The sequence below is a fragment of the Bison bison genome, unplaced genomic scaffold, assembly GCF_000754665.1.
Source record: "Bison bison bison isolate TAMUID 2011002044 unplaced genomic scaffold, Bison_UMD1.0 scf7180017864068, whole genome shotgun sequence".
Taxonomy (NCBI): domain Eukaryota; kingdom Metazoa; phylum Chordata; class Mammalia; order Artiodactyla; family Bovidae; genus Bison; species Bison bison.
The window spans coordinates 4,050,273-4,072,986 of NW_011494640.1; the positions used below are offsets into that span (position 1 = coordinate 4,050,273).

General features: G+C 39.8%; 1 protein-coding gene, 1 non-coding gene and 1 pseudogene across 2 annotated transcripts in view; 1 reads left to right on the forward strand and 2 right to left on the reverse strand.

The window, feature by feature from the left end:
* Window positions 1-1,669: 1,669 nt before the first annotated feature.
* PDE6D (phosphodiesterase 6D, cGMP-specific, rod, delta) overlaps window positions 1,670-22,714 on the forward strand; it is a 40,905-nt gene continuing 19,860 nt past the window's right edge. The window contains exon 1 of the mRNA XM_010836959.1: window positions 1,670-3,203. Coding sequence (XP_010835261.1) covers window positions 3,196-3,203 — 8 coding nt within the window. The 5' untranslated portion in view covers window positions 1,670-3,195. The remainder of the gene's footprint in view (window positions 3,204-22,714) is intronic.
* TRNAK-UUU lies at window positions 4,383-4,455 on the reverse strand. Its single transcript has one exon. It is a non-coding gene; the product is annotated as a tRNA-Lys (tRNA).
* On the reverse strand, window positions 7,257-11,015 carry LOC104986411 (annotated as a pseudogene).

Genomic DNA, 22,714 nt, shown 5'->3' on the forward strand with positions numbered 1-22,714 from the left:
AGTTATTTTGAAGGACAGTCTGGTGATTTATGAAAACTTATGTTTTCTATTTATGAATACTTACATTGTTTGTCATTCTACAAATTAGGCTAAACTTCTAATTTTCAGGAGGAAAAAAAACCTTTTTTGTTCCATCTCCATTGAAATTTAGAAATCTGAAGTAGAGTGTTGCTAAGAAGCTTCATGCATGCTGAGTCACTTCATTCATGTCCGACTCTTTGCAACCCCATGGACTGTAGCCCACCAGGCTCCTCTGTCCATGGGATTCACCAGGCAAGAATACTGGGGTGGGTTGCCATTTCCTACTCCAGAGGATCTTCCCAACCTAAGGATCAAACCCCCTTCTCTTATATCTCCTGCATTGGCAGGCAGATTCTTTACCACTAATGCCACCTGGGAAGCCCCAAGAAGCTTTGTAAGACCCCATGTTTGAGCATCTCAGTGTTCTTTCTGCACACAGTGAGAAGCGTTTGGGCAAATAGTCCACTGTTTGTTGTTGGTTCCTTAAGTGCTGCCAGGAGAGACTTATACTCCTGGGGTCTCTTCTTAGGTCCCAGGAGTGGGTTGATGGAGGATGGTTAGTAATCTGCACCAACTTCAGTTTATTAGCTGTACTGCTTCCCAAACATGTTTTTGGCAGTGAAATATTCTACAAATCTCCTTGTAGTGTTTCTCCATCCATTTCCAGCACAGCAGCCAAATATTTTATTTTTCCCATAACAATTCTTTAGACAGTTGATTTTTTTTTCTTACACTGCCCACCTTTCTTTGTCTTCATTATCTCTTGTCCTTCTTTGTGCACACAAACTATATAAGCTCTAGCGACTGTTTTCCCCTGAAAAATGTAGTTATTCCAAACTTTCACTTCCCTAAAATCTTATTTTTTAGAAACATCCTTTAACTCCCCATATCAGTTCTTTGTCCATCGTGGTAGACTGCCCTCCCTGCCTGGTGGCATAGAGCATGGGCTTCAGTGGCTGTAAGTGTTTCTTTCCATTTAAGAGTTTTCCTTCCCAGAACCCTGTAGCTACTCAGACCTCGGCCTTTGAGCCAATGCTGAATCTCAAGTCCTACCCCAGCCCTACTGAGCCAGAATTTAGATTTTGACAAGATTTCCACATGATCTATATATATGCACATGAAAGTTTAAGAAAGCACTGCTGTAAATCACGTTTTGCTCAAAGCAGGGAAAGCTGTCAAGTGGTGGTTCTCAACCCTGGTGTTCAGTGGAATCACCTGGGGAACTCTGAAAAATACTAATGCCTAGGTCCCATCTCCTGAGATTCTGATTTAATTGGTCTGTGGGAGTGGTCCAGACATTGGGAATTTTCAGTATTCCCCTAGGCGATTCTAATATGCAACCAAGGTTGAAAACCACTCATGTGCATGAATCTTATAATTTACCCTGCTGCTACTGCTGCTAAGTCGAATCAGTCGTGTCTGACTCTGTGCGACCCCAGAGATGGCAGCCCACCAGGCTCTCCCGTCCCTGGGATTCTCCAGGCAAGAACACTGGAGTGGGTTGCCATTGCCTTTTCCAATGCATGAAAGCGAAAAGTGAAAGTGAAGTCGCTCAGTCGTGTCTGACTCTTAGCGACCCCATGGATTGCAGCCTACCAGGCTCCTCCGTCCACGGGATTTTCCAGGAAAGAGTACTGGAGTGGAGTGCCATTGCCTTCTCTGAATTTACCCTATTTTCCTAGAATATCATTATATGTTAATCTGTGCAAGACTAATGACTAAGAAAAAGATTAAGTTTTTCACAATTACATTTATTGGGAGGACATATATATATAGACAGAAAAAATTGGAAATACTGACACAAATATTAAGTGGTAATCTTTGGTTTATAGGAATACAACTATTGTTTTTTGTCCTCTATTTTCCAAATTTTCTATAATAGCCATGAATCCTTTTGGTAAAAAATCCTCACATATATATATACTTTTTAATAAATGTGATCACATTATATGTGTTTTGTGAACTTCTTAATTTTAAAATTTTATCTTTTTTCACACACAAATAAATAACATTTCCTCATACCATTAAATATCATTTAAATAGGCATAATTGTTTAAAGTGAATCTTGACCCAGGATGACTGTATTTTTACTTAAAAGATACATTTATATACTGACTAGAATCTTTGAGAGACTAACTCCTGGAGAAACCTATAGTGTTTGGAAGCTTTCCTTGTCCACAGAAGGAACTGTGTTTAAATGGAGACGTCAGAACTGCAGTGAGGTCAGGTCAGACCTTCCCAGAGGCTTTTGCAGCTGTCATCAATTGAGTACCAGCATTTTTTGAGCACTTAACACAGAAAACTTGACTTTACCATCCCAGAAGATGCTGCCCCCTAGGGAATCCTTAATGCTATTTGGCTTGCAGCCTACATGTCCTGTTGAAGGACATTATACTTCTGAATTTTCTCTGCAAATCCTTTTTGGTTTAGTTGGAATTGTGCTTCAATACAACAAATGCCTCTCACAGTTTGAGTCTCCTCTACATTACTGTGTACATTATGGTATGTAAAGCTAGAATATCCTTTGAGCAAAATCTTGAAAACATCAACGGTGTATTATAGTGGGCCAGGCTGTGTTGTAATTAAAGAAATTCAAGTACCTCCTTTTTCCCAAACTTGGGAATAAATACCAGTCCTCCCCCAACTTCAAAAGAAAAAATAAGTGATTTGCCTATTCTTCTTGACTGTTCTATTCTTGACCCAGTCCAGTTGCACTATATGGGAAAGGAATAATTTTGCTGATAGTGTCTTTACAGTTGGAAGAAAGGAGATACATTCTATAGTTGGGGAACCTTTTAAAAGATGTACAGTAGCTTTGTGGGAGAAAAATTCTTATTTTTTTACTCCATTTAACCTTTTCTATACCAGAATCTATATATAAAAGTTTCAAAAATGTACAGTCTTTAATTTCAGAGAAATAGGCTTAATGTTTTATTTGCATATTTGTGGTTCTAACTGAGCTTTTAAACTTAGCTTTTCTTCTGAAGAGAAAAATTTCACAACACTTCACAACCTAAAGACTTCAGGAGTTATACCTACTAAGATCATGAGGGAATTTATGTTCCTTTGAGTAGTATTTGATCTGAGTTTGTGCCTTAACCTGAGACAGTAGTGCTATCAACCTGGGCTATCTTGCCTAGTTATGCAAATCAGGAAGAGAGGAGACACCTGGGTATGGCACAGTATCGAAAGATGATACAGGTTAGTGAGTGGCTATTCAGCTTTAGAGGCATGTTTTAGTCACTGATACTTATCTTATCTCACAAGACCTGATCATAAGCAAGCCAAAGATGGTACTTTGTACAAGTCTTCATTATAGATAGTCATTCTCACATTGCATTGTAATTATTCTTTTACCTAATAGTTTTCCCTACCTGGAGGAGCACTCCAGAGAACATGGACACAGTCATGTCTTATTAGTCACGGTGTGTGCTAGCCTAACACTCATAAATGTTCAGTAAAGTTAGACAAATGAAATGTCCAATTCAGCCATGTTGTAATACAGAACCCTTTGGCCATATTCAAATGTAGATTCAATTGATTTCTTTCTTTTTTCCCAACAATTATAGGTTGATCATTACTTAACACCAGTGTTTAACAACTGTACAGTAGATGATCGTTCTGGAGTTCTGGACATTCTGGAAGGAAAATAAAGGGGAAATGATTTAGGAAAACTTCTATCTAAAATTATATCAAAATTTGGGGATTAGCTTTTCAGACCATATTTATATTCAGACTGGTATTGTGTTTTGGAGGACATGCATGTACTATACTATCTGTCATTGCTGCTGCTGCTGCTAAGTCGTTTTAGTCGTGTCCGACTCTGTGCAACCCCATAGACGGCAGCCCACCAGGCTCCCGCGTCCCTGGGATTCTCCAGGCAAGAATACTGGAGTGGGTTGCCATTTCCTCCTCCAATGCATGAAAGTGAAAAGTGAAAGTGAAGTTGCTCAGTTGTGTCCGACTCGTAGCGACCCCATGGACTGCAGCCTTCCAGGCTCCTCCATCCATGGGATTTTCCAGGCAAGAGTACTGGAGTGGGGTGCCATTGCCTTCTCCGTATCTGTCATTATAGTGCCTTAATTCTTAAATAAGATATGAAAACACAAGGAAAGATTATTTCCTGATATTAGTATATTAAGTAAATTAAATGGTTGAGACACACATTTGACTTTTGGATGCATCGCAAAGTTATTGCCCAAAAGCATTACTTTGACTTCTTAACCATTAGTCAAAAGCATTATTTTGACTTCTTAGCCATTAGTCAAACTCTGTAGTAGTCAGCTTGGAATCTGTACATTTCTGAGTAATTGTTTTTGAGGGGGTTTTTTGGCTGCACTACACAGCCTATGGGATCTTAGTTTCCCAACCAGGGATTGAACCTAGGGCCACAGCAGTAAAAGTGCCGAGTCCTGACCACTGGACCACAAGGGAACTCCCCGTGTAATTGTTTTTTTGATTTTTAAAAAATGAAATATAGGATTGAAATTAGTATAGAATATATATTATACTGTATATTAAACTATGTTTCAATATGGACCAAACTGCTATTTAAAATTAGTTCCGAACACTTTTCGTAAGAGAAAATTCAACAAGAAAAAATTGTATTTACTAAAAGAATATTGTATACAAAAGAGCAGTTTCTTTATAAACTTAGAAAGTGGCCTGGGTTCTAATCTGTCTATACCTTTCACTAGATGTGAGGCTTTAAATGTCTGTTACTATTTCTGAGGCTGTTTCTTCATCTTTAAAATGGGGGTGATACTTGCTTTGAGAGGATCAGCTGAGATAAAATGTGTAAAAGTGATTTATAAACTTTAAGATTCTATGCAAATGAATGATGGATTTCATTGATTGCCTTAGTAAATCTGATAGCCTAATTCTGTATCTTTTTTTTAATTAGAACAATGATTTAGAAAATAGGGTGGAAGGTGTGTTTGGCATGAGAAATAACTACTACTAAGCTCTTCCTATATCTAAAGAGTCCATGTGCAGACCAGACCTTTTTTGTCATTTATTAATATCAATAAAACTGCAACCAAAAAAAGAAGGGGGAACAGTTTGTGGTAGACTCTCCCTCTTGTGTTTTCTAAATTTTTTCTAGTTTTACTGAGATAGAATTGACATATAATGTGTTTTTAAAATTGAAATATAGTTGATTTGCAAAGTTGTGTTAATTTCAGGTGTATAGCAAAGTTGTGCAGAGATCAGTTCAGTTCAGTCGTTCAGTCGTGTCCGACTCTTTGCGAGAGATATTCAGAGATGGATATTCTTTTTTAGATTCTTCTTCATTATAGGTTATTACCAGATATTGAATATAGTTCCCTGTACTATACAGTAGGTCTTTATCTTTTTTATATATGAAATAAAGTGTTAGTCGCTTAGTTGTGTCCTACTCTTTTCGACCCCATGGACTTTAGCCTGCCAGGCTCCTCTGTCCATATGATTTCCCAAGCAAGAATACTGGGGTGGGTTGCCATGCCCTCCTCCAGGGTATCTTCCCGCCAGGGATCAAACCGGAGTCTCCTGCATTGCAGGCAGATTCTTTACCATCTGAGCCACGAGGGAAGCCCAGGGATTAACATACACACACTACAATATAATGTGGCTCAGACAGCTGCAGTCCCTGGGGTCTCAGAGTCAGACTCAACTGAGCCACTAACACTTTCACTTTTCATGTTATCCCAAACTTCCAGTTTATCCCTCCCCACCACAGTGTGTTTTTTAAAAATTTGTTTTTCAGAATAGATCCAGACTAAGGATGTTTTTAATTTCCAGTCCTACAGCTTTCCTTTTCACATACTTACCAAGTGTTTTTCTGATTCTTTTGTGGATTTTTGTTTTTGAAATATTTCCTGACCTTTTCATTAATGTTGAAGCCTTTTTCTTGATATCCCTGTAATTCTTTTTATTTATTTTTTTTAGTGTGGTGATTTTTTTTAATATAAATTTATTTACCTGTAATTCTTTTTAAAATACACATTTAACAGCTTCATTGAGATATAGTTCACCCATTTATAATGTACAGTTCAGTGGGTTTTATTCTATTCACAATGTTATGTAGCCATCATCAGTCACTTTGGGAACATTTCATCACCTTTTTAAAAGAAACCCTGTTTCCTCTAGCAGTCATTCTTCATTTCCTCTACCCTCCCATCCCAGCTGTAGGAAACCACTAATCTACCTTCTGCCTCTATAGATTTCACTATTCTGGATATTTCATATAAATGGAATCAAGGAATTTGGGGGCTTTTGTGACTGATTTCTTTCACTTAATGTTTTCAAGGTTCATCCATGCAATAGCGTATATTAGTGTCTAATTCCATTTCAATTCCAGATAATAGTTCATAGTGTGGATGTACCACATTTTATTTATCCATTCATCAGTTGAACATTTGGGTTGTCTTCACTTTTTTTTTTTTTAGTTATTAAGACTAATATTGCTATCAACATTCATGTACAAGTTTTTGTGTGAACATGTGTTCTCATTTCTCTTGGACATATACCTAGGAGCAGAATAGCTGGGCTATAAGGTAACTCTGTTTAACCTTCTGAGTAACTGCCAGACTCTTTGAAAAGTTGCTCCATTTTACATTTCCACCAGCAGTGTATGAGGGTTCTAGTTTCTCTACATGGTTTTGAACACATGTCTTCCTACGAATACTCCTCCTAGAGGATGTAAAGTAATATCTCAGTGTGGTTTTAATCTGCATTTCCCTGGTGACTAATGATGTTGAGTATCTTTTCATATGCTTTTGACCATTTCTGTATCTTCTTTGGAGAAATGTCTATTCAGATTCTTGACCATTTTTTATTTATTTTTTTGTTGCACGTCACTCCTTTATTTTATACTGATCTGGAAAAAAGACATTTTTAGTACAGTTATGCTCAAATGAATACTGGGCCCAAGTGCTGGGCCAAGCAACTGGAACATGATTCAGAAGTCAGGCACAGTGAGAGACACACTTGGACATGATCAAGAGGCATTCCGCTGCCACAAAACAGTAAGGCAGGGGAGGGATTCTAAAACACAGCAGGATGAACTCCTACACCTTAGACGTCAGGAGCTTATCCCATGATAGTGTAAGGAATGACTTATTTGCTGATGACCACATGTGGGAATATTTCAACCTCCACTAAAAACCCCAGAAGGGTTTTGTTTTGTTTGTTTTTTTGTATTTATATATATATATATATATATATATATTTTTTTTTTTTTTAAGTAAATGCAACACAAAAACATTCAGGATTGATCCAGCCTTTTAGAGTCAGGGAGGAATATTTGATTGAGTCACCATGCAGGTTACATTCATCTTCCACTGGAATGATTAGAGCCCCGAGTCACCTAACAACAGTGCCCGGCTGGCCTCTGGGGACACGAACAGGCTCTTACTTCTCATTGGTCACACCTCAGCATGGTTTTCTCCCTGTTCCCTACTCAAGCAGCTCCTTAGTAATAAACCACCATCAAACCCCCCAGTGATGACCTCTCAACACTTGGATAAGTCTTCCCTCAGCTTGGACTGAGGACCATGCCCCAGACGTGCCATTCTGACTAGACTGTATGAAGGGAGTGGGTGCAAGAGATAAAATGGCTAATGTGGAATTAGGAGCCGCTGGTCCCCACCTGCAGGTACAACTTACGATGCCTACAGATGTAATCAGTGGGACATGTGCCAGGGAGAGGTGCAGAGGAATAGGGTGGGCCAGGGCAGGGGAGGAGGGTAATCCTTGGGAAAGTAATCTGCTGCTTGCCCTCACTTCTTGGCCTTGCCCTGGGCAGCCACAGCCTCCATGGCTTTACGCACAGTCTCCTCATCCCCCAGGAACTGCATGGGCTTGATGGGCTTAAAGTTCTTGTCCAATTCATAGACCATGGGAATGGCAGTTGGCAGGTTCAGCTCCATGATAGCCTCTTCAGAGAGACCCTCCAGATGCTTGACGATGCCCCTAAGGCTGTTGCCATGGGCTGCAATTAGTACCCGTTTCCCCTCCTTGATCTGGGGGACAATTTCTTCATTCCAAAAGGGCAGAGCTCTGGCAATTGTGTCCTTCAGACTCTCACAGGAGGGCAGCTGGTCTTCAGTGATGTCTGCATACCTGTGATCCTTACTGATGTTGCTGTAGAAGGGATGGTCAGGCTCCATGGAGGTGGCCGGACATGATAGGAGCACCTCCAGAGCTTTACCTGGGCCTCACCATGCTTGGCAGCAGTTTCTGCCTTATTGAGGCCAGTCAGACCCCAGTAGTGTCGCTCATTAAGGCGCCAAGTCCTCACCACTGGCAGCCACATTTGGTCAGTGGCATCCAGCACTGTCCAGAGGGTCCAGATTGCTCTCTTCTGCACTGAGGTGAAGCAGATGTCAAACTCATAGCCAGCATCTCTCAGCGCCTGCCCGCCTCGCTTCACCTCCTCGTGCCTGGCTGGGCTCAGGTTGTGTCGTACCAGCCGCTGAAACAGTTCTCCAGGTTCCATGTGCTCTCACCGTGCCGGATCAGCACCAGCTTGTAGGCAGCCATGGCTGCGGTTCGGGATGCGGCCTGACCATTTTTTAATTGGGTTATTTGTCTTATTGAGTTGTAAGAGTTTTTTATATATTCTGGATACAGTTTGCTCCTCAGATCCGTGATCTGCAAATATTTTCTCCCACTATGTGAGTTGTTTTTCCATTTTCTTAATGGTGTCCTTTGGAGCATAAGAGTTTTTAACTTTGATGAAATCCAGTTTATTTCTTTTTTTTCTTTTGTCATCATGTTTTTCTAGTCTGTCATATCTAAGAAGGGTTTTAACTAACCCAAGGTCACAAAGAGTTATTCCTGTATTGCTCCTAAGAGTTTTGTAATTTTAGCTCTTACATGTGGAGCTATGATCCACTTTAAGTTAATTTTTATGTATGATGTGAATGTTGGGGGTCCAGCTTTATCTTTTTGCATGTAGATAGCCCATTGTCCCTGCACCATCTGTTGAAAAAACTATTCTTTCTCCCATTGAATTGTCTTGGCAGCCTTGTCATACATCAAGTGACCATAAATGTGAGGTTTATTTATGGACTCTCAGTTCTTCCATTGATCTATATGTCTATCCTTATGCCAGTACCACACCATCTGATTACTGTAGCTTTATAGCAAGTTTTGAAATCAGAAAGTGTGATTTGGCCAACTTTGTTTCTCTCTCAAGGCTGTTTGAATTCTCTGAGTCTCTTGATTTCCATATGAATTTTAGGATCATTTTGTCAATTTCAGCCCCAAAAAAGCCAGCTGGGATTTTATTAAGTTGAATTTGTAAAGCAGTTTGGGAAATATCATTATCTTAATCCCTCCAGTCCTCATAATTCTCTTCTGACATGTAGGAGAGAAGCATTGTAAAGAAAAAAGTTCTTTGCCCTCTTTCCACAAGTAAAGACCCTCTGTTGATAAGTGGGTAAATGAAGGGAGAGACCTTAAAACTCCTGTTGGTCATCCACCAATCTCAGTCTCCCAACTCAGGAAGTTACTGACACTGAGCCTTAGAGAATCCATGCCCAGGGTGTCTGTCCAGAGGCTGGCAGTGGGCAGCTCCCCTACTGATAGGAATGTATATCTATTCCTTCTGACCTCTAAAGTACCCTTGATAGTTAAGAGACAGTAGAGCGGGGGAGACATGTTTATTTCTTAAGTAGATGAACTTGTTTTATGGCTGTTGGTTTCTTTTGTTTGCTTGTTTTAAAGAAGTTCTTTCACCTTTATCAGGCAAAACAGTTTGAGAGTTAGCAAGATAAAATTTGCAGGTTTCACTCAGAGGCAGTGCTTTCTCATGGTCTGGAAACTGTAGGCTCCTGAAGAGGCCTAATGTGTGATGATTCTACTGGCAATCAGTTTGTAAACATAATTACCATGTCAGTTAATACAGTGGTTCATTTTTATGTTCGTTCAGTTCTTACCAAACAAATCTAGTTGTATGTACTGGCACTCTCATGTAATAGATCAGAATAAATAATACACAGTTGTGGGGTCTGTCCTTCTTTTGTCCTTTAGGGTTTTGTCTTTCTGACTCTTTAAGACTTACACTCTTTTATGTTGCCTTTGGGAAAGGTTGGCCTCTTCTGTACTCAGAAGGCTTGGTTCTTTCTATTAAGAGCCTCTCTTTCTCCTCAGAAAGACAGGGAAGACAGGGTGCTTCTTGTTGATGGAAACCTGGTTTTTGTTCTGATGACTTATGGCATGATTTCTCATGCCAGAAATGATCTTCCTCTCTTCTTATAACAAAACATGGGGCTTCTCGTGTGCTTTCTTTCTTAAAGTCAAAGGGTCAGAGCAGTCGCTGGAGGAAAGTGCAGGCTCTGGCTATTTGGGGAGCGAAGCTGAAGCCAGATCTGGTGACAGTGCTCAGTTCTCCTTGGGAGGAATCTCCCGATGAGGGAAGATCAGACCTGACTCATTAGGACTGTCCAGCGATCATTCATGGAAATCGTAGACAGTTTTCAACCTTAAAAATAGATCAATCAAAAGAAAATCACCTGCTTCTTCCTTCCAGCTGTTTAATATTAGGTTCGGTTTTTAATATCTCCAAACTTTTTCCCATCCAGAAAGTGAAGTGATGGAAGTAACAGTACCTAACATGTCGTTTTGTGTACATAAAGCATCTAACACAGGGCTTTACGTCCAGTGTTAATGAGTATAAAAATCTAAATGTAAGAGAGAAAATAGCAGTGCACACAAGCACCAAATCATAAGAAAAACTTTATACTCAGAGAAAAGAAATGTATTTTGGACAGTAATAATGAGTACTGTCTAGTGAACTTCCGGGCATTACTACTGATCTCCTGTGCTCCAGGCACTGTGTTAGTTTTACATACATAGTTCTCATTGAATCTTCACAAGAATCGTACAAATATTTATTACATTTTGGAGTTGAGGCAAACTAAGCCTTAAGGAAGCCGCTTCGCCCTGTGGCTCTAACGGTAAAGAATCTGTCTGCAATGAGGGAGACCTGGGTTCAATCCCTGGGTCAGGAAGATCCTCTGGAGAAGGAAATGGCAGCCCACTCCAGTATTCTTGCCTGGAAAATCACATGGACAGAGAACACTGGTGGGCTACAGTCCATGGGGCCACAAAGAGTTGGACATGACTGAAGCAACTTAGCATGCAGACCTAAAGAAAGTGACCCCAAGGTCACAAAACTATTAAATAATGGTGCCGTGATTATCACCGGGGCTGTGAGACTCCACTCTTGTGCTTTAAGCATATTGTATACTCGTGGGAGAAGAGGGGATGAAACTGAATGTGAAAGAATGCTAGACCATGGAGAAGTAAAAAGGAAAGGGTCTTTTGAGTGTGAAATCAGACTTAGGAAAAACATAAAAAAGGCTTTGGAGGGATGGTGGCACATACAAGGACAGGTCTGTGATGGAACCAGTTTGGCTGGAGCAGGTGTTTTTGAAGGGAACCGGAGACTGCTCGTGGTGTGTCTATGCTTGACCCAGTGACAGCAGAAAGCTCTGAGAGGTTTATGAGCAGGGAGGAGACAAGATCCAAGTGATATTTTAGAAACAATAGTCTGCCAGTAGTGTGCAGATTGGATAGAGGGGAAAAAAGGTGAAACTGCATTTTAATGGAAGAAAATAGCAGAACTTGGTGACTGACTGGAAAGGAAGGTCAAGAGAGGTCAGGAAGGTCAATGCCCAAAGAAACAAAGCCCTTTGGGCAAGTTTAGTACCAAAATAATTTTGTCAAAAGTTGGAAACCTTGAGAACAGGCTATAAATGACTCCATAAACTTCCTGTACCCTCCCAAAGCGCAGGCTCCTCCAGGCACCAGTCCATTCTGGTGGTCTCACCCTCTTGCCTTTTACTCCACCCAATTCTCCCCAACACCACCCCATCAGAAAACCCTTTTCTGCTCTAAACACGGTCTCCTCCCTCCAGGAGCACTTCCTGGAGCCCTCCCCTTCCCTGAAACCTGGTCCTCCCTCAAGGAGGCACCTCTCCCTCGGGGTCCCAGGGAGGCAGCTCTTTCTCTGTCTCCTCCTGTGAGGGCCAGGCTGGGCTGGGGGAGTGTGACAGGTGAAAACTTGCATTTCCTGCATGTTTTTGCCTACTGTTCTTTTGAGCCATTTTGTCTTTTTCTCATGTAAGTGCTCCTTCTGTGGTAAAGACATTGTCCCTTTGCCTGTCATATTTTTCTAGTTTTTCATTTGACTTAACTTTGTTTATGATGATTTTGAGGTATAAAGTGTTCTATGGTTTGACTTTTGAGATACTTCTTAAATTAAGTAATAGAGATACATTCTTGTTGTAAAAACTTAAAACAGTTTGAAAAACCTAGTCTGTTTCAATCTCTGTCCCCAGAGCACTCTGTCTAGTGCTCTCCCCCTCCTGCTGAAACCACTTGGGTTTTATTCTGGAATTTGTACACACTTTATTCTTTTATGTTTTTTTTTTTCTTTTGCATTTCTTTTTAGAGAGGCATTCTTTATCCTTAGGTTACATATTCATCTGTATTTTCTTTATATGTAATTATTGAGGTCAATTGCAGTGTATTATAGTAAACAATATGAGATAATTAACCATTTTTCTTCAATAATTTGGAATTTAGCATATGGTATAGAACGAAGCAGGGCTTCCCTGGTGGCTCAGACAGTAAATTTGCCTGCAATACAGGAGACCCGGGTTCGATCCTTGGGTTGAGAAGGTCTGCTGGAGAAGGGAAAGGCAACCCACTCCAGTATTATTGCCTGGGAAATCCCATGGACAGAGGAACCTGGTGGACTACAGTCCATGGGGTTGCAAAGAGTCAGACACGACTGAGCATGCTCATAGAGTCTTAAATGTCTTAGAAACTAATACTAGTGTAATATACACATGGGTGTCTATTTTTTAGTTTTCAAATTCCATTTTGGAATAATTTTAGGCCACAAGAAGTTGTGAAAATAGAAAGTGAGTCTTCATGTACCTTTTATCTAATGTCCCTCAATGATAACATCTTACATAGCTATACTACATTATCAAAACCGGGAAAGAGACATTGGTACAGTACTATTAACCACTGTTTTTCCTGGGTCACATACCTTCTAGGATTACCCTGAGAGTCCACTTGGTGAATAACCATGCAAAACAGTCATGGAAGTAGCTGCTTTTCAGCTATCTTATTTACAGTCAGACTCCACAGTGTGTATTAAAAGAAATAAGAAGTGGAGTAAAGAAACCGAGGATATCAAGGAAGCTAGTGGACATTCTGGTCAAAGCCAGCTCTACACAATTTCCTTTTTTTCCTTCCTCTGACAGACTTTTCCATGTTCCCCAAGTAGCCAACCAAACATTTCATAGAATAGCAGATTTCTTGTCCTGTTTGGTAACAATACATCTTTCTTCAGCTTTACCCTGTTTCCAGGCGAGGAGCCAGGAGTCAGGTTTGTCAGGGCAGCAGAGGGAATCCATAACCTCTGCTGTTGTTACAAGTTAGAAGCAAACCCTGTTGCCCTCCCCTGTGGCTGAGACAAAGGAAAATAATGTGACAAGGGCGAATTGACAGCGGCCACCTCTGCCAGCAAACGCTAGAACAGCTGAGAATTTCAGGTTACCTTGGTTGAGTAAACTTAGGGCTGCCCCGGACGTTGTTTCTCATGCAGATAATTTGGTCTTGGCACTTGCTTGAGGTCATATTGAAAGAAAATGAAAGTATTGGTCACTTAGTCATGTATGATTCTTTGCAACCCCATGAACTTAGCCCACCAGGCTCCTCTGTCCCTGGGATTCTCCAGGCCAGAATACTGGAGTGAGTTGCCATTCCCTTCTCCAGGAGATCTTCCCAACCCAGGGACAGAACCCAGGTCTCCCACACTGCAGGCAGAGTCTTTACTATCTGAGCCACCAGGGAAGCCAAGCATAAGCTTATTATAAGGTGCCATTGATGTGATAATGATGCACTTCAGGTTCTTAGGCTTAGGGGAAAAAAAGGAAAAAAAATGTCACTTTATGAAGACATCAAAGATATCTTTTTCTAAGAGAGAGGCCTTGTGTGGTAGGGAAAGATACATTACAGTGATGTGACAAATTAAGTTCTGGCTTTTTAGGGGGTTCAGATCTGAAATACGATTGTATCTAACTGGGGTATAATCTTCAGAAGCTGTTAACTAACATGACTGGCATTTTTTCCTATCACAATAAAGACTTACCATGGATGTGCCCTGCCTGAAGAAATCACAGTAAACAGAAATTTGCTTTTAGAGATTTGCTAGTTAATCTCAAATTAGGGCTTTAAACATTAATTTACAGAAAATTTTCTCCATTTATGAGATAACTTATTTGGTACTTTTAAAACTCCTACAGAGCAATTTAAACCATGTAATTTACCAAAAAAACAAAAACAAAACCCAAACAAAAACCACGCTTCATTTTTACACAACTGTTCTAAACTGCTAACATTAAATTCACCTGCATAAAAAAGCAGGGGCACTCTCCCCCTCTCACTCCCTCTCTCCCATTTTTCTCTCCCCCTTCTCCCCGCTCCTTCCCTCCTTCCCCCTCTTCATATCTATCTATATCTTTGTCTCTCTTCTCTCCCTCTTTTCTCTCTCAATCTCTCTCTCCTGTTACACGAAGGAATATCACAGGATCTTAAGTATGGTACCTCATTCTAGTTAAATGTGTGCATTCAAATGACCAACAGGCAGACATTTATTTTTACAAACTAGCAAATCTCTAAAAATAGTATGAAAATATAAAAAATACTCTTCTATTTATAATAATAATAGTCCATTTAAAATGATCCCTTTGTCTTCCGTCAAATTTCAAGCTAATAAAGCTAGTGATTTTTGTTTTCTCTGGCATAGTTTAGGAATGTGCCCCTGTTTTGATTTTGGTAGCATCTCTAAGAGACTACATTTTCGAAAGTTTATAATTCTAAACTATAATTAAAATGGAAGAAAAGGATTATGTCTAGAAGTTGATTAGGATTCCAAGTCCGGAGTAAACAAGAACTGTACAATAACTTTAAGATACCTGTTAATAGTGAAGTGAAAGTCACTCAGATGGAATTCTCCAGGCCAGAATACTGGAGTGGGTAGCCTTTCCCTTCTCCAGGGTATGTTCCCAACCTAGGGATCAAACCCAGGTCTCCTGCATTGCAGGTGGATTCTTCACCAGCTGAGCCACCAGGGAAGAATATGTGTCATGAAAAAAAGTGCAAAGTAGAATAAGAATAAAATACTAATTAAGAAATTAGTCCCTTTTAAAGCCTTAATTCAGGCATTATCCTAAAAGAAAAATCCTTTCTAAGAAAACATACTCTATGAAAACTAATGTTGACTGTCCTTATACAGAGTACCCTAGACTTAATAATTTGGAAGCAAAATCTTGTTCATTCTACTTAGCCCTATTACCCCACCCCACCCCCCAATTTTTTTTTTTTTTGCTAATTACTTTTGGCACACTGGAAAGTTACTGATTGATGTGATGCAAAAGCCACGATAGCCAAAGATTTCCATTTTTTGCTATCAACTCAATGAGTGGGAATACCTCTGCCCTCAGTAAGTACATAAACCAAATTAGGGAAAATTTGTAACTAGTACACAAAACAGCTGCTAAAAGCCTGTGAATGTTCAGAATAAAAGGAATAATGAGGAGCAAGTACTAGAAAATCAGACAGAGGAAGACAAAAATAAGCATTCAGGAGAGCCATTTGGCAAGCAGAGGCTCATTTTTAAATCTTGATTCGTTCAGAGATGGTGGATTATAGTGTCTGTCTTAGCCAGGAGATACACACATGTAACGCGATTATTCTGCCCCTCTTTTTAAAGTAGCCTGCACACCACTGCCATTATGAAGCCAGTGACTCCAGAACTGACCGGGGCAGAAGCTGCTGCAAAGGTTAATCTGATCAAATTCAATAGATCCTCCTGGAATCCTCTCTATCCGCAGAAGTTACCATATATTAGAGCAGTGAGGGAGCCGGGGCCAAGTCTTCACTACTGAGAAAAGCTTCCAGAGAAAGAAATTCAGGTGACCTAGGGTATGAAAAATTAGGCCTCTTCTTTGGTGAAGAATTAGGAAGTGATTCTTATTGAAGTTATTTGTGCTTTTGTTTTTAAATAATATACAGATTAAAATGTTTTCAAATAGTATAAAAGGTTATACAGTGAAAACTAAAACTTTTGCAGTTAAAAGCTGAACTGTGTTTTCTTTAAAAAAATCAGATGGAGGAATACGTTATGTATTAAAAGAAAAGCCTCTAGAAGATCTAAATGGGAGGGATAAGACAATGACAGAAGAAATGAGGATTTCTGGCAGTTTGCAGTTTTGGTCAGAGAAGGAAGAGACTTATGTAAAGGCTTCTGGATTTTTCATCATATCACACCTTTCCCAATCCTACATTATAAAAAAGATCCCCATATTTCCCTTTGTATTTTTCTCCTTCCTTCCTTTCTTTCTTTTTTAACTTTGATCTGTCTGAAGTACATTTTAATAGAAGGAGTGAAGTAGAGATTTAATTTTTTCTATATGACCACCCTTTTGTCCTAACACTATTTATTCAATAGTCCCATCTTTTTTTGCCACTGATTTTAAATGTTTCTGTTAATACATTCAGTTCAGTTCAGTCACTCAGTCATGTCTGACTCTTTGTGACCCCATGGACTGTAGCACGCCAGGCTTCCCTGTCCATCACCAACTCTTGGAGTTTGTGCAAACTCATGTCCATCAAGTCAGTGATGCCATCCAACCATTTCATCCTTTGTTGTCCCCTTCTCCTCCTGCCTTCAGTCTTTCCCAACATCAGGGTCTTTTCAAATGAGTCAGCTCTTTGTATCAGGTGGCCAAAGTATTGGAGTTTCAGCTTCAACATCAGTCCTTCCAATGAATATTCTGAACTGATTTCCTTTAGGATGGCCTGGTTGGATCTCCTTGCAGTCCAAGGGACTCTCAAGAGTCTTCTCCAACACCACAGTTTAAAAGCATCAATTCTTTGGCGCTCAGCTGTCTTTATAGTCCAACTCTCACATCCAAACATGACTAATGGAAAAACCATAGTTTTGACTAAACAAACCTTTGTTGGCAAAGTAATGTCTCTGCTTTTTAATATGCTGTCTAGGTTTATCATAGCTTTTCTTCCAAGGAGCAAGCATCTTTTAATATTATGGCCACAGTCACCATCTGCAGTGATTTTGGAGCCCCCCATAATAAAGTCTGTCACTGTTTCCATTGTTTCCCCATCTATTTGCCATGAAGTGATGGGACCAGATGCCATGATCTTCGTTTTCTGAATGTTGAGTTTTAAGCCAACTTTTTCACTCTCTTTCACTTTTATCAAGAGGTTCTTTAGTTCCTCTTCACTTTCTGCCCTAAGTGTGGTGTCATCTGCATATCTGGGATTATTGATATTTCTCCCGCCAATCTTGATTCCAGCTTGTGCTTCATCCAGCCCAGCATTTCTCATGATGTACTCAGCATATAAGTTAAATAAACAGGGCGACAGTATATAGCCTTGACATACTCCTTTCCCAATTTGGAACCAGTCTGTTCCATGTCCAGTTCTAACTGTTGCTTCTTGACCTGCATACAGATTTCTCAGGAGGCAGGTCAGGTGGTCTGGTATTCCCATCTCTTTAAGAATTTTCCCATCTCTTTAAAAATACTCTTTAAGAATTTTAATATGTACTGAATTCCATGTGATTTTTTTCTCTTCCATTGATCTGTCTAGTCATATTCAACACTATTTTAGTTGTTATAACTTTATAAGTTTTAATATCTGTAAGGATATATTTCTTGTTACTTTTTTCTTGTTATTCTTCAGGATTTTACTGATGATTCTCGTACTTTCCATATGAATTTTAAGATCAGTTTTCGGGTTTTTAAAAAATCCTATAGTTTACATTTATCTGAATTGCATTAAATTTATGGATGAATCTATGGCATTAATTTTTTTCCATCCAAAATTAGGGTATGCTTTTCCATTTATTTAATATTTCTTTTGTGTCCCTCAGTAGCATTTAGAGTTTTTTTCTGATAGAGCTTGAGCCGAGCAGCCTTACTTTTATTGTTATTTACAGTAACTTTTCTTTTGATTCTTTTCAGTTTTCCAGATAAATAACCATATCACTGGCACATAATGATTATTTTATTTTCTCTTTTCCAATTTTTATATTTCCTATTTCTTTCTCTTATAATTGTGTTGTCTAGTACCTCCAGAATACAGAATATAATAGTGGTGCTAGAAGATGTCTCTGCCCTACTTATGACTTTAAAAGGAATGTTTCTAGTGTTTACCCAGTAAGTGTGAATCATAGCTTGTTTTACATAAATATCTTTATTTCTCCTTACTCAGCTTTTTTTGGGGGAATGAGGTAAAGTAGAAAAGGATAGCTTTATTGCTTTGCCAAGCAAAGGGAGCCACAGTGGGCTGATAGCCTCAAAGTAAGTGTCCCTTACTTAACGTTTCTTTCTTTTTTTTTTAAAGGGAAATAATCTTTAATTTGTAAATCTCTTACATGAGTCGAGAATAAAAAAGAACCAACAGTTTCTAAAAGTGAAATAGATAATATTGGAATATTTAAAGTTTACTGAGTGGAACTTTTTTTTTTAAGTGGAGTATAGTTGATTTGCTTACTGAGTGGAACTTCTTTTTTTTTTTTTTTTAAGTGGAGTATAGTTGATTTGCAATGTTGTAGTAGTTTCTGCTGTACAGCAAAGTGAATCAGTTACATATAGTCATACAGCCATTCCTTTTTATTTTTTTATTTTAGGTTTGTTTTTTTTTTTTTGCCACATCTCACAGCTTTTGGGATCTCGGTTCCCCAATCAGGAATTGAACCCGGGCCACAGCTGGGCAAGCCTGGAATCCTAACCACTAGGCAATGAGGAAACTCCCTCTCCACTCTTTTTTAGATTCTCTTCTCATGTAGGCCATTACAGAGTACTGAGTATAGAGTTCCCTGTACTATACAATAGGTCCTTACTAGTTGTGTATTTTATATATAGCAGTGTGTGTGTGTCAATCTGGGTCTCCTGATTTATCCCTCCACCCCCCTCTTTTCCCCCTTGTTAACCATAAGTTTGTTTTCTGCACTTGTGACTCTGTTTTGTAAATAAGTACATTTATACTCCACATTTCTTGACTCATTCTCTCCCCTGAATACAAAATATTTCTTTTCATCCATTGTTAAAAACTTGTATTTGTTCTTCCGTTGCCTAATAGTCATCCTTAATTGCATCATCCAAAGACAGTAAAACTCAGGATGTGGACGAATAAGCTAAAAATAAGGGAAACCTGAATTAATGGTTGAAAGAATTAAAAGCTCTGTTCTACCTGTGAATCAGTTTCCTGAGCAATCAGCTTCACCTAGAGTAGAAGCCAGTGACTGAAACTGGAATTGCCATTGGCTTGAGCAGTTTGGTGTGTCTAGAAGTGCTGAAGACTTAAGAGTTTTTCTGGGTCTTTTTAAAAATAAGTTTTTTGGAACTCCCATTAAGAAAAAACCATGGTAGTTTTAAAAATTGTAAGAGAAGAGTGGATTTTAATCTTTGAAGGAAAAGAAAAGAAATTTACTCCCTGTCATGGAGAGGCAGTGAGAATAGTGGAAGAATTTTAAGCTTCAGAGTCTGACCATCATTCCAAATCCTGGGCTGCTGCCTCTTGCCTGTGCAGCTTTGGTTAGGATACTGAGCAGCTCTGCTTCATGGCTTTTTTCTTAGTCTCATCACATGATGAGAAACTGCTGTTCTTTGGTACAAGTTTTGCTCTATAGCATTTATGGCATTATATGAAAATGGCATAAATGAGTGTTTAAGCCACAAAGAGTGTTTCCTTCTCTCAGTAATGGAAGTAAAGACTAGTCACACTTGATATATTTTAGGGAGATTTTCTTGGGATGATTGGGGGCCTTTGCTCTACATTTGGTACATCTGGGACAATTATAGCCGGCCTCTGCCAATGATAATTACTGTGTCTTTGTTACTCTGCTTCTCTGTCATGATTGCCTCCACAAGGGTCCTCTGAGCTAAAGACCGGTTTCTTCCCGTCTCCTTTTGTCAGCTTGTCTGGTGTGGCCTTGTGGTAATCATAACACTTGATTGGTTCCCAAAAAGCAGCTCAACTCTCTTGATCTTTCTGGCTCCTCTCATGAGAGACTTCAGACAAGTACCCAAGCTGACCAGAGAGCACAGAGGTGCGTGTGCATGCAGGCTAGATTGCTTCATTTGTGTCTGACTCTTTGCAACCCTATGGACCATAGCCTGGCAGGCTTCTCTGTCCATAGGGTTCTCTAGGTAAGAATACTGAAGTGGATTGCCATGCCCTCCTCCAGAGGATCTTCCAGACCCAGGGATCGAACCTGCATCTCTTATGTCCCTTGTATTGGCAAGCGGGTTCTTTACCACTAGTGCCATCTGGGAGGCCCCTGGAGGTGTATGGGCCATAGTATACTCACTGTGCCTAGATAAGAATGGGGTACAGGAAGGGATCAAAAGGGATATGAAGCAGAAAGGAGACTGAGCAGAAAGAGAGATGCTGGGGCACAATGTAAAGAACTTTAAATACCAAGCTAAAAAATTAGGACCAGTGAAAATCTTTTGAAAAATTTTTTTGAAGAAGTAATGATATGATCCACCTTGTACTTTAGAAGTATAACTCTAGTCATAGATTGTAAACGCTACACAAATGGTACTTCAACTTTATTGCACATAAGAATTGCTTTTTAAAATGAGCATCGCTAGGCCTCACCTGAAGAGATTCTGATTAAGACTGAGATGAGGCCTTGGGAACAGTGTTTTTAACAAGATCATCAAACCACACTATAAGAAAACAATGGACTGCAGATTGAAGGAGAGAAATTAGTTGGCATACTATTGTATCAATAATATACAGGAGAAAAAATACCTCAAGAGAACTAGCTTTAACAAGTACAGTAGAAGAAAAAATCATTTTCTAGTGACTTTTCTCCAAAAAATCACCTAATTTTTAATTTTAGTTAATACATATCAGTGTAAAGTGAAAAATGAAAGTGTTAGTTGCTCAGGTGTGTTCGACTCTTTGAGATCCAATAGACTGTAGCCTACTAGGCTCTGTCCATGAAATTTTCCAGGCAAGAACACTGCAGTGGGTTGCCATTCCCTTTTCCGGGGGATCTTCCCGACCCAGGAATCAAACCCAGGTCTCCTGCATTGCAGGCAGATTTTTTACTGTCTGAGCCACTAGGGAAGCCCTCTCAGTGTAAAATGTGAATCAAACAGAAAACCAGAAGGAGTTATTAATAAAAGTTAGGTTTCAGTTCAAATGGAAAAACTAAGAGAGCCATCCCTGCCTTTATTTTTTTTTTTAGGTTAAAGTATTAAAACCCCTAAATACAATTTCTGCTTTCTATCTACCTAATATTTAGGATATATGTATTTACAAGTATAAAGTAGGTTTGCTGCTGCTGCTAAAAGTCACTTTAGTCGTGTCCGACTCTGTGCGACCCTATGGACAGCAGCCAACCAGGCTTCTCTGTCCCTGGGATTCTCCAGGCAAGAATACTGGAGTGGGTTGCCATTTCCTTCTCCAACGCATGCATGCATGCTAAGTCACATCAGTCATGTCCGACTCTATGCAACCCTATGGACAGCAGCCCACCAGGCTCCTCTGGCCACGGGATTCTCTAGACAAGAATACTGGAGTGGGTTGCCATTTCCTTCTCCAATAAAGTAGGTTTAGGTCTCACCTATACTCTTAAATGAGGAGATACCCCTCGTCTAAGGTAAGGAGCAGCGGCTACGCGTTGCTGGAGCAGCCGTGAAGAGATACCCCACGTCCAAGGTAAGAGAAACCCAAGAAAGACAGTAGGTGTTGCAAGAGGGCATCAGGGCAGACACACTGAAACCATACTCACAGAAAACTAGTCAATCTAATCACACTAGGACCACAGCTTTGTCTAACTCAATGAAACTAAGCCATATCCGTGGGGCCACCCAAGACAGGCAGGTCATGGTGGAGAAGTCTGACAGAATGTGGTCCACTGGAGAAGGGAATGGCAAACCACTTCAGTATTCTTGCCTTGAGAACCCCATGAACAGTATGAAAAGGCAAAATGATAGGATACTGAAAGAGGAACTCCCCAAGTCAGTAGGTACCCAATATGCTACTGAAGATCAGTGGAGAAATAACTCCAGAAAGAATGAAGGGATGGAGCCAAAGCAAAAGCAATACCCAGTTGTGGATGTGACTGGTGATAGAAGCAAGGTCCGATGCTGTAAAGAGCAATATTGCATAGGAACCTGGAATGTCAGGTCCGTGAATCAAGCAAATTGGAAGTGGTCAAACAAGAGATGGCAAGAGTGAACGTCGACATTCTAGGAATCAGCGAACTAAAATGGACTGGAATGGGTGAATTAAACTCAGATAACCATTATATCTACTACTGCGGGCAGGAATCCCTCAGAAGAAATGGAGTAGCCATCATGGTCAACAAAAGAGTTCGAAATGCAGTACTTGGATGCAATCTCAAAAATGACAGAATGATCTCTGTTCATTTCCAAGGCAAACCATTCAATATCACAGTAATCCAATCCAGTTACTGCCCCAACCAGTAACGCTGAATAAGCTGAAGTTGAACGGTTCTATGAAGACCTACAAGACCTTTTAGAACTAACACCCCAAAAAGATGTCCTTTTCATTATAGGGGACTGGAATGCAAAAGTAGGAAGTCAAGAAACACCTGGAGTAACAGGCAAATTTGGCCTTGGAATCT